General features: G+C 37.5%; 1 protein-coding gene across 3 annotated transcripts in view; it reads right to left on the bottom strand.

The window, feature by feature from the left end:
• Nucleotides 1-12,165, bottom strand: part of TTC33 (tetratricopeptide repeat domain 33) — a 36,381-nt gene that overhangs the window by 10,256 nt on the left and 13,960 nt on the right. For all 3 annotated transcript variants that reach the window (XM_085530144.1, XM_015848494.3, XM_085530146.1), the window contains exon 3: nt 8,716-8,797. In XM_085530144.1, the coding sequence (XP_085386270.1) occupies nt 8,716-8,797 (82 nt within the window). The remainder of the gene's footprint in view (nt 1-8,715; nt 8,798-12,165) is intronic.

The raw sequence follows: 12,165 nt of genomic DNA, 5'->3' as shown, positions 1-12,165 counted from the left end.
ATACAGCAAGCAACATCTCCAATAAAGCATCTGGATCCATATCTCTCATGTTTTAGTAAGACTTTTTATGGAGTGTAGTTGCATGGTTTCACTTTAACTCAACGGGCTACTGACTGGAACTTAAAAATACCTAAATTTGGTTCCACTTTAACTCAACAGGCTACACACCGGAACTTAAAAATACCTAAATTTGGTTTCACTTTAACTCAACAGGCTACACACTGGAATTCAAAAGTACCTAAAAGTTTTTAGGTACACCCCTCCACAGCTATAAGTTATGTCATGTCATTTTCTCCTTTTTTTTTTTTTCCTCAACAGTTAACAACAACTGTGCTTTCTCAGAAAAAAAGTAATGAGCACTATCTATTTCTCCAGTCCAACTGCATTTTTGTGTGCATCTTCTGACTGAAGCAGATCCAAGAACTGAATCAAACTGTTACTAGTGGATAGGTGTACACAGCCCACCAACATTAAGGGATTCTGAACCTCTCAACTGGCTTTTATATTCATCTCTTAATGTCTTTATTCTCGTAACAGAAGATAAACCCAACTATATAACCACTTGAACAATTTTATGTATCTCAGAGTAGTCAGTATTTCTTACAAGTTCTTTCTACTGCAACAACTCCAAAATATCACTATAAATATTTAGGATATATTTGTAGTGTTGAATGAATTTTATTGCCTTGTCTACTGAACTACGACCTTACTAATAATAACGCAACCCAATTACTACACTTTCATCTACATAAAACTGCTGTGTGCATTGATTTAGATAGCTGCTTTAAAAGTGCTCTTCCAAATCCTGATGGTAAGCACTGTGCTAATAGCAACTATGGCATCAGTTACTCAAGTTACTAAAAAATCAATTTGAATGTTCCAGTTAACAATCTGAGATGGTCAAACACAACATTAGCATAATGGTCTACTCTTCTGCTTCTCATTAAGATGTTTCTAGTCTTCATTCATTCCATTTCATGTGCTTGAAACACTTGAGATGATCATGTGTTCCTTCAGACGTGCAGTTTGCGGTCCTCACACCTGACAGCATTAGAATGTTTGCTGCCAATCTTATCTCTTAATTTTATCTCTTCATTGTTACCAACATTTGTTATATTAAGATGCTTGGTTATACTTGGATATTTACCTTCACTGTTCTGAAATAATTCTACTGAAGAAAAGTAGAGTTCACCAACCCCCAAGGCTCCCTCCAAAAATAAGCACTCTTTGATTTGATTGAATTCCTTTCTGAAGGAACTTCTCCTGCAGAGAATGCATCTTGATGGGAATTCTTGTCAGAATCCAGACACTTACAATTAGAATACATTAGCGGAAACTCTGTGTAATCTCTTTTCATTCAAGTTACATTCAAAACTATTTCAATGGTGGGAATTTTTTTGATAGTAGAGATGAATAAGTGCACTCTTTGCTAGTCACGTCCACAAAAACTCATAAAACTCATATTACTAGTGAAAGCAGGAACAAGCAAGCATTATTTTAAGAAGTCATGAATCATATCATAGAATCATAAAATGGCCTGGGTTGAAAAAGATCAGAATGATCATCTAGTTTCAACCCCCACGCCACAGGCAGGGTTGCCAAAACTGTTGGAATAAATCAGACTGGTCATAGTATTTATTTAAAATGGACCTAACCTCTAACTTCTCGTGTGAATTTTCTTTTGCAAACTTCATTAGCAAGACAGCACTCAAATTTCACAGTTAAGTAATCTTATCCCATATTTGATTTACTTTCTAGTTATAATGAAGTTTGTATCATTCACAGACATTTATCTGTGAAGTCTTTATTTTCATGGGTGAAATAAACTAATCTATTTAAAACACTATAATATTTATCAGTTTACTAGTTTGCTCAGCAGAATTAACATCAGAATATTACGTAGTTACTACAAATCACAAAATATTTAATATCAGATATTACAAGAAAGCTACAAATACATAAAAATATAAAAACGGAACTCTAAAGAGTCAATATAATACATACAGATACAATAATTACAGAGAACACGCAAAGAATTTGGTAATTTCTTTACCAAATTTCATCAACTACTGCACAGACTAAATGCAGTTCAAGTCCACAAGAACTTTCAAGTAGGCAGAGACTGTACTGTAACCCTCTCAGCAATCTCCCTCCTCTTCAACTTAAGACAGGTCCAGATGTCCTGGGTTGGAAGGGACATTAAAGATCATCTTGTTCCAAACCCCTGCTGTGTGTAGGGTTGCCACCCAGTTGATCATACTGCCCAAGGCCCCATACAGCTTGGTACTGAACACCACCAGGGATGAGTTCACTGACTGTAAATGTCGTGTTAGCCAAAGGTCTGATCCAGCAAACAGATTCCAGGGGAGCCAGTGAAAAAATAATTCCTATGTCTCTCTCATTTTTTCTTTCTATATTTTGCTATGGACAGATAGGTAGCAGACAGTTTGTTTCCAACTAAGTGCCAGACATGTGGACCTTGTATTAATCTAAATTTCATATCCTGTAACACAAACATGTAATTCCTAAAGATCATAAACTACTAGATATAAATAAGCAACAATTAGCTGATTCGTTATAAACTAAACTAGGGATTATGAAATCTGACCAAATCTTACAAAGCTTATCAAATTCTTAAGTATGAAGAGAGATGAGCGGAAGTTGAAGCTATTTCTTCACTGAGTGATGGATTTCTTAATCCTTAAGAACAGGGGTTGGAATGATTTAAATAATGGGCTTGGCCTATGAAAGAGGTATGCAGCTGAAATCCTGTTCACTGTATGCAAATTAAGGATAATGTACAGCACAGAAATTAGAACAGAGAGCTGATAAACAGCCAGAAAGCTTACTAGATTGAGAACTCCTTTTTATTGTTCTTTTCATTTGTATTCACTCATTTCTACAAATATCTAAAAACAACTGCAGTATATACATGTAACACTGCCCATTGATGGGTGTCTTCCTTCAGGAAAGAGTCCTGGTTAATCCACTGCACAAAGGTTCAGAACCTACTTCATACAACTCCCCCATGTTGTATGACTTCTTATAATTTAAAGCAGCAGTGAAATAATACACTGGATGTTTAAGAATTTAGGCCACAACAAAGTTCTTAAAGACTGAATTAATATAGGTGAGCTTCCTACACTCCTTTGAACAAGACGCTACTGATCTAATACCAGAAGTAACAATAGGAGACTTCTTTTTTTTCCCCAAAATGTTTAAATAATAATAGTATGGAAATGAGCTGCTCACGTAATTATTCACTTGCTATCCAGCATTTTCAACAGGGAAGCAGTTAAAGCTGGTAAGGGAAGATGAACTATAGAAACTGAAACATCTTGCATGAAAAAGAGAGCAGTATGTGCAACCCTAACTTCTCTCCACATCATAATCAGAGCTTTTTAAAGAGATCAAAGAGCAGCTGAGAGCAATGAGAAGAAACTCATCAGCTTTCATGGGTTGTGAACCAAGATACAGTTGAGCAACTCCACAGATGCCATATGATTTTCTGGAAGCAAACTTACTGCAAACTGACACTGAAAACTGAACACTTTAAACACTATTTCCGCTCTTCAGAAATTAGGAAAGACATTTGTCCCACATCAGTCAGAATACAGATCTTTTAATTCTTTCCGTAAATATTTACAGATTCCTACTATGTCATTAACTTATTTTGCTGAGCTGCATATTAAACAACAGAGTATATACAATGTTACTTTGCTGCTGATAAAGCAAATACTGATGAACTGGGAAACTGCTATATAACCCACACTGAAATTATCTTTATAAGCCTTGCAGAATGCACAGATCTTAAACCCCATCCGCAACCTCTCACCCTGTGTTAAATCTCAAAAAAGAATGACTTCACGGGGACATTTTTCTTCACTGACAGAAAATGAGTAGAGACCATAAAAATCCTCTGAATGCAGTGAAAAGTTACTCCTAAAGTGAATCACCTCCTCAAGTATATGACTCGCACCAAGACTGATGGGTTTCATAGGCACTAAGCACTGGCCAAGGCCTTGCAGAAATTGGTGTTCCTCCAAACGTGGAGGTACCTAAACTTTCCCATCTAGCTACACAGTAATAGCTTTAGTATTTGTGTTAGTATGATGGATAGGAACAATATACTCATCCGGAAGACAGTATCATTTAAATATTAACCACAGTATTTTTTGAATGATTTAAGTATTCCTATTTTGGCAAAAATGGATTTTTACAGCTCACATCAGTGCATTAAAAGTAGAATGATATCAAATTACACCTTACACTAATCAGCTTCCAGTAAGGGTAAGTCATACCGCAAATAACACCCGTAACAGTTACTTGTACATACTAAAGAAATGCTGCTGATTTAAAGACCAAAACAGAACTTTTGTTTAAAAAGATTTAAGAAATAGTTTTATGATGTATACAATTTTGTACATAAACTTATCTTCTATTGCAACATGAATAAGAATGTACTATGGAACAACAAAAAGTGAATCCAAAGCAAAACAGTGAAACTTCCCAGCTGTGCTCCCTACTTCAGCAGAGAGCAAAGTTCACGTTGAAAGTAAAAATGTAGATTCCGTTATTAGAATCATAGAATCACAGAATCTTTTAGAGTTGGAAGGGACCTTTAAAGGTCATCCAGTCCAACACTCCTGCAGTGAACAGAGGCACTTACATCTAGTTCAGGTTGCTCAGATCCTGGTCCTGAAAGTCTCCATGGATGGGACATCCAGTGCCTCACCACCCTCACTGTAAAAGGTAGTTCTTTGTTATCCTCAACATAAATCTCCCCTCTTTAAGTTTGAAACCATTTCCCTATGTCCTATCACCACAGACCCTACTAAAGCATCTGTCCCCTTCATTCCTGTAGCTCCCTTTTCAATACTGAAAGGCTGCTATTAGGTCTCTGTGGAGCTTTCTCCCAGCTGAACAGCCCCAGATGCCTCAGCCTGTCCTTGTTGGAGAAGTGCTCCATGCCTTCAGCCATTTCTGTGGGCCTTCTCTAACCACGATGCCTTCCTGTGTGACATGGTGTAGGGAGCCTGCTTTGGCAGGGGGGTTGGACTCGATGATCTCTAGAGGTCCCTTCCAACCCCTACAATTCTGTGATTCTGTGATTCTGTGATAATCAGTCTCCCCTGTACTGAGGACTCTACATCTGGATGCAGTACTTCAGGTGAGGCCTCACAGCGCAGAGCAGGGGTGCAGGATCACCTCACTCACCCTGCTGGCTGCACTTCTTTTGATGCAGTCCAGCATACAGTAGGCTTTCTGTGCTGTGAGGGCACACTGCTGGCTCATATCCATGTCATTCTTTCAGGTTTTCCTCCTCTCCAACAGAATCATTAAGATAAGTGAAGAAGTTTTACAAAACCAAATTACAGTCATTCAGCTGATTTCTGAGTCCTTCCTGGTGAACCAGAATGCGATGTGCCGTCTTTCACCCAATCACCTACAGATACCTTGGCCATTTAGCTGAAGTACCAGGACTTGAAGGGAGCATATAAACAGGAGGGGGATTTACAAGGGTGGATAGCAATAGGACAAGGGGGAACGCTTTTAAACTGAGACAGGCAAGGTTTAGGTTAGATATTAGGAGGAAGTTTTTACACAGAGGGTGGTGACACACTGGAACAGGTTGCCCAAGGAGGTTGTGGATGCCCCATCCCTGCAGGCATTCAAGGCCAGGCTGGATGTGGCTCTGGGCAGCCTGGTCTGGTGGTTGGCAACCCTGCACACAGCAGGGGGGATGAAAGTGGCTGATCTTTGAGGTCATTTTCAACCCAGTCCATTCTATGATTCTATGACTACACCAGTATCATGTTTTGCAGCTATAGGACCAACTGAACGATGCTGTGGTAAGCATTTGTTTGCACAGGTTACATGGCACACTAGTTCAAATCCTGATGAGCTAACCCTTATTCTCCTCTTATTTACAATATGAAAATATTTTTTAAAAGAAATTCAAATAGCAAAATAATGGCTACTGCAAAAACATCCTGCTTGAAGGATGGACTCAAACCATTTCCACTCAAACTAGATTAAATCCTACTAGGTATCCATTCTATTCAAACAGGAGTTAAATTTTTATCTATTGTCAAAAGAAACTGCAGGTTTACACCTGAAAGGAATATCTTTATTAGGAGAATAAAGTACTAAATGCACAAATGAACAATGAGGGAAGTTAACAACCTTTATAGCTACATGAAAAACTGCTAACTGAAGAAGAATTATATTATACTGTCTCTCCCACGGAAGAGTGAAGATTATAAAGTAAATCTACGAAATGGAAAGTTCAAAATAGACAAAAGGAAGTAATTCTTCATACAGTGCATAATGAAGATTTGGAACTCCTTACCACATAGCTTCGTGAATGCCAAAAATTTACATCAGATCAGAAAGTGATGGAGACAAACGCTGAAGAATAAAATCTTTTAAGCACTTCTAAACACGAAGAATTCCCACAACCAGAGACTGCTGGAGGCTGGAAAAAGTATTGCTTCTGACATTTATATGATTCCTGCCAAGCCATTCCATACTGAATGTGGTCAAGATACTAGATTAGACAGATCTTTCATCTAAGCTAGCATTGTTATAAAGATATTGAAGTATGAGTAAGTGTTTAAAGGAACTTTACACTTTTTAAGATGTTATAGCACCATTTAACTGCAGAATTATACAGGAATCTAAAACTTAAATCATACCGAAGATCTCTACATGCTAATATGGCATCTGAAGAAAATTTAAATCTGATCCAAAGCATGTCCAAGTTATGGGGATGTACCACTGTAAAGTTCCCGTGAGGTTCAAACAACATATATACAAGAAAATGTACTGATATTTTAAAAACAAAAGTTAGAAGAAATTATTGACTACAAATCTAGTCCAGTGAGGAGGAAGGGAGAACAAACACCTACTCTCAGCAACATTTAAGATTCAGAATGATTGAGCTGTACTAGAAAAAAATATCTGTAGTTTCAAGTACAAACTTCTGAATCTTAATACCAACATCATTCAAATTAATGACAGAATGGCTTAGGTTGAAAGGGACCTTAAAAATCATCATTTTCCAACTCCCTGCCATGGGCAGGGCTGCCAGCCATCAGATTAGGCTGCCCAGGGCTCCAACAAACCCTACTTAGACAGCCTCTAAGGAATGGGCATCTACAACTTCTCCCAATTAATCAATTCATCAAACAACCTTTCAGTCACCCACCCCACTACACTCAAGCTTTTCTAATGTAAGCTATCTGTAACCCATATATACATATATGTTAACAAAGCAATCTAACAATACCCAAAATAATTCAGGAGGAAAAATCTTTTAAAACATTAACTGACTTTCAAATCAAATTCAAAACCAGGTAAGATCTAAAACTTCTTTAGCTACACAGAACTAAAAACTACTTCGGCATTACTACACTGAAAGCAGCTTCTAACCTCGTTCTACAGGTTAGAAGCTAAGTTAGTTCTAACTTTCTTCACTTTGCAGGCAACGAAGGCACAATAACCAAAAAAGCCATAGTGACCACAACATGTGCTTCTTTTTGTTTTCTTTATACTAGAGTCAAACCACAATAGCAATAATGATTTTAAAACTGAACAACATAGCAATCTTCCCAACAGTTACATATAACATTAACTGATGTACTGTTTTCGGTTTCTCTTTTACATCTCTTAGCTTTAAAAATCATACGTTCACTGAGGAAATATGTCATGAACAACTAAGAACTGAAGAATTAAATCCTTGTTCTCATTCTTAATTCAACTTTAAAACATTTTTGTGGAACAGCATCTTTATTTAATATGGGAGGATAAAAGTAATTTTCTATCTTGTCATATAGATAGAAACAACAACTTCTCCATCCAAACAAAACAGTAAAACCTGGCACTTTTGCCATCTAGGCTACAAAAAGGAATCACAAGTTGGTGTCATAACTTCAGTGAAGTGTTGATGGATGCAGGCTTTGATGAACTGAGATCATAATTGCACTTCAATTATTACTCTTTTCCAAGACTAGCATATCTATCCTGTCACTGGTTACAACCAACATGAGTTCATGAGTGCAAAGTCCTCTTTAACCAACTTAATCTCCTTTTAAGACAAAGTTACCTACCCACAGTTACTCCCCTGATCCAAGGAAGACAGCCAATGTAATCTTCTTGGATTTCAGCAAAGCTTTCAATACTGTGTCTCTCAGTATCTTTCTAGGCAAAATGTCCAGTATACAGCTAGACCAAAATACATTGTGATGGGTAAAAAAACGGATCAAAGGGTTGGTTATAGTAAATACCGTTGTATCATGCTGGCAGGTAGTTCCACAGGGCTCCATACTGGGGCTAGTTACCTTCCAGGTGCACATGAAGGCACATTAAGTAAGTTCACAGATGACACTCCACTGGGAGGATCTTTTGATTCCACTGAGGGTAAAGAGGCCTTGCAGAGAGATTGTGATGAATGACAGTGCTAGGAAATCATCAACTATATAAAGTTCATCCTAATAAACATCCTAGTGAAGATGTTACTGTGATTGGCTGGGATAAACCACATTTTTAATTCCTGCTGTAAGGTACCCTGTTGTGTTGAGAAGAAATGTAAATCCTAAATAAGTTTTGATGTACTCAATCCATATATCAATTTCACATTCCTGGACAGTATGTAGTAATAATCAGTTGTTTATTTATGGATTTGTAAACAGATAAAGAAATGTCATGATTTACCTGTGATTTCATCTCATAAAGCGTGGCATCCTCTGGAGTTAACTGAAGCGCTTCATCCCACTTTTGAATAGCCTCCCGATATCTGCAATTACGACAATATTACAGTCTCACCGTACAGTTTTACACTTAGAGAAGACTTAAATCTTAAATATTTCTGTTTTTAAAGCTGATGTTGTCTTACTCAAAAAGTCACAGCATCATATTAATGATTTTTGTTGTCATTTCCCTATAAAACGCATTTAATTGCTTTAAGGAACTGGGTATTTGCTGTGCAAAACAAACAGAGTGCTAAGTACTACTGCACAACTGGCCTTAAGAGAACATAAATGTTAACACAGAAACTTACATCAAACTAAAACTGAAATTCTTGAATTGAATCCAGTTCTCCTTGTTGTCAAAAATCATCCTCAGCCAGGTATAAAAACAATGTTGTCTGGACAAAATATGCTCTGCTACAGTCATCATTTAAAATTTCTTATCATCATCAAATGCTAAACACTGGAGTTACCCTCCTGCATTTCTGTATTTTGATAGAGAGTAAAATACAGAAGTCTGAATAACTTCAGTATATAGGAATATAAAGTCAGTAAGAAACAAACAAGTACCCCAGAATAATTCTTATTTGAGAAGTGATACGGTTGTTCTGCAATGTTATCCTCCCCTAGAAAAATGAAGAAGTGAGTTTCCTGACAGAAACAAGTCTTGAGCTTTAACAAAGAGATGCAAGTTGGACAAGTACACAGTAGAGTTTAAAACCACACTGAAAAACTGTAACAGCATAATAGAACAGCTACTGGAGCACAGTCTTCAACCCTTAAAGACAACCTCATACTAATAACACCAATGCCACACTGCTGAATGCCATAAGTTCCTTGAATCTTCTGTTTCAAAATCCACTTTTGCTACACAACTGTGTAAGAACCCTTATTTTTCTATTAAATTCACTGTGAAGGTACAAAAGCTGTTATTCTAGGTAAACACACTGCATTCTTAACACAGCATTGATAAAACTAATTTACACACACACTTCAAATACAGTTTTATCTTCCTTCACTCCCCACTCTTTCCCTTCTCCCCATTTCTCGATGCTCCAGGCTTGCAGCGCATCAGACCAGTTAAATGATTACTTATCAGTTATGAATCCGGAATGACCGGAATGATAGATTGGAAAAGTGACATAACTGAAGCTGAGGTCCTGGCAACAATACAGGTACCACTTATGCTTAATACTCAAATTAAACTAGGGACAAAGTGTGTTTCAATACATTTTCCCATTTCCTCAATGTTTAACTGCCAGCTGCACAGTTGTCTACTCAGTTCATTTCCTATGGGCAGGTGTTCACACACTGCAAGGAAACGTCACTACATTTTCTATTTAAATCAGTAAAAGCATTAATATGTTTCTTAGATAAACTACTTTTTCAGTAGGAGACAATAGCTTTGCCTAAAATCTTGCACTACAACAAAACCTTCTCGAGCTCTGAGCTCAGCAAGGCAGTGTTCTGGCCAAGCAGTGAGCTGCAACACCATGAGCTCGGCAAGAAAACCAATTTAGAAACAGAAGATTTTAGAAACTTGAGCAAACATGATGGAGACAAAACTAACCAAAAGGAAGGAGGAACAACAGTGACTTTCTGAAAATAGAAATATGTAACACCAAAGTTGCATTTCAAGAACATGCATTTTTACTTGTATGGAGAACATTACTGCTCACTACATCTAAATATACTGTGCCAACACAGGCAAGCATTGTTCAAATACTGTTTTGCTGCCTATTTGTCACCGGTTTGCCACCAGAATAAAGACAGGCAAGAGAAAGGAGGTTGTTCTTTCACCAAGATGTTGAACAATGTGCATGCAATGTCTATGAACAGAGCAGTGATCCAGAAGTTGTCATCCACAAAAACAAAAGGGTGGACATTGATTTGTCATTAAAATACATGTGAATACATGTGACCCGTCTGACAGAAATTAAGACACAACACTAGAACTGCTTTCTAGGCCTGAGGACACATCATTATAAGACTGAAGAAGGAATATTTGCCTGCAGGCATATGGTGGAACATCTGCTCAAAAAAACCTGATTGCTTACAACTGTCTTTAAGCGTGGAGATATCCATAGAGCTGTAAAACACTGGCCTTTTCAGTTATGTACATTTCCCTAGGGAAAATGTGTAACAAAATAGGACCATTTTATCCTTTTATAAATACTCAGGAAAAAAGCATTTCAGTGGTTTCAGAAAAAACAGGGATGCTGTTCTTGAGAGAAATTGAGTTATGCTGCTTGCTCCAGTGATGCAAACTTTGGGAAGAGTCTTTTCTGTATAGTTCTTGAATCATATAATTTTCTGCCTCATTCTTCTGAAGGAGAGTATTGTATAGTACATTAAATATGAGATGCCCTATGGAAGAAAGTTTCTTGGAGATATAAAATCTAGTTGTAAAGTCAGTGTTCCAGTAGAAGTTTTATGAAAAGCATAAACCTCAGCTGACATAAGAAATGAGCTAACACAAAGTAGTATTCCTAAACTTTAAAAGTAAAACCTGATCATTTTACTGCATGTCAGGAACTTAGAAGGAATTCGTTTTTTGTTTGTTTGTTTAGGAATAGAACTTCAAAATAAATATATATAATCTAATTAACACAAATTTAATGAATATTCTACATGTTATTCCCATTTCTTGTCATAAAGTAAGCTCACATGCACAGTTGAGGTACCAGCATGTAAAAAGCTAGTATGCATCAGCTGAGCTGCAGAAACTACCATGTCATGGCTGGCAGGAGCAAGGAATAGAATTTTAACTTAACGCTGTTCCATTCACCTTAACAGATATCACAAGCATAACTGAACTCCTTGCAATGTGTCTGCTACAGAACAAGTATGTCAATGCTGTGGCACAGATGATGTGCAGTAATGCGCATTCGAATCCTAACACCTTAAAAAAGAGAGATGAAACCAGGTACTTAAAATAACTTGCATCAAAAATAGCTCATATCAGAAACAAGAGTGAGACTCAAAATCCCCACATCTGTCCACTTGTGATGTTTTAAACATTCTTTAGAAACCTCTGATGATCAGTCAGCGTGGGGTATTGTCCTGGATACCACCAGGCTGAAGACATGCTGGCTGGAAAGTAGATTTGCAGAAAAAAGATGTGTGGATCCTAGTGGCCAACAGACTGGCTATGAACCAGCCACGTGCCCTCACAGCAAAGAAGTCAAATAGCATCATGGCCTGCTTTAGCATCACCAGCTGAGGGAAGGGATGTTTCTCAGCTTTGGCGAGCCAGAGCTCTGCAATGCCGGGTCCAGTTTTGGGCTGCCAAGGAGAAGAGAAATGCTGACAAACCTTCACACATTCAGCCACAAAGAAGTTTAAGGTCTGAGAGCTTCCATCATACAAGGAGAGCCTAAAAGAGTTGAGACTGCGCAGCCTAGAGAAGAAAAGG

Source organism: Coturnix japonica, chromosome Z, assembly GCF_054131305.1.
Source record: "Coturnix japonica strain WE chromosome Z, WE-NBRP24, whole genome shotgun sequence".
In the NCBI taxonomy this organism is placed as follows: Eukaryota; Metazoa; Chordata; class Aves; order Galliformes; family Phasianidae; genus Coturnix; species Coturnix japonica.
Note: the sequence above shows the minus strand (reverse complement) of the source record. Positions and strands in the feature narration are given on the sequence as shown.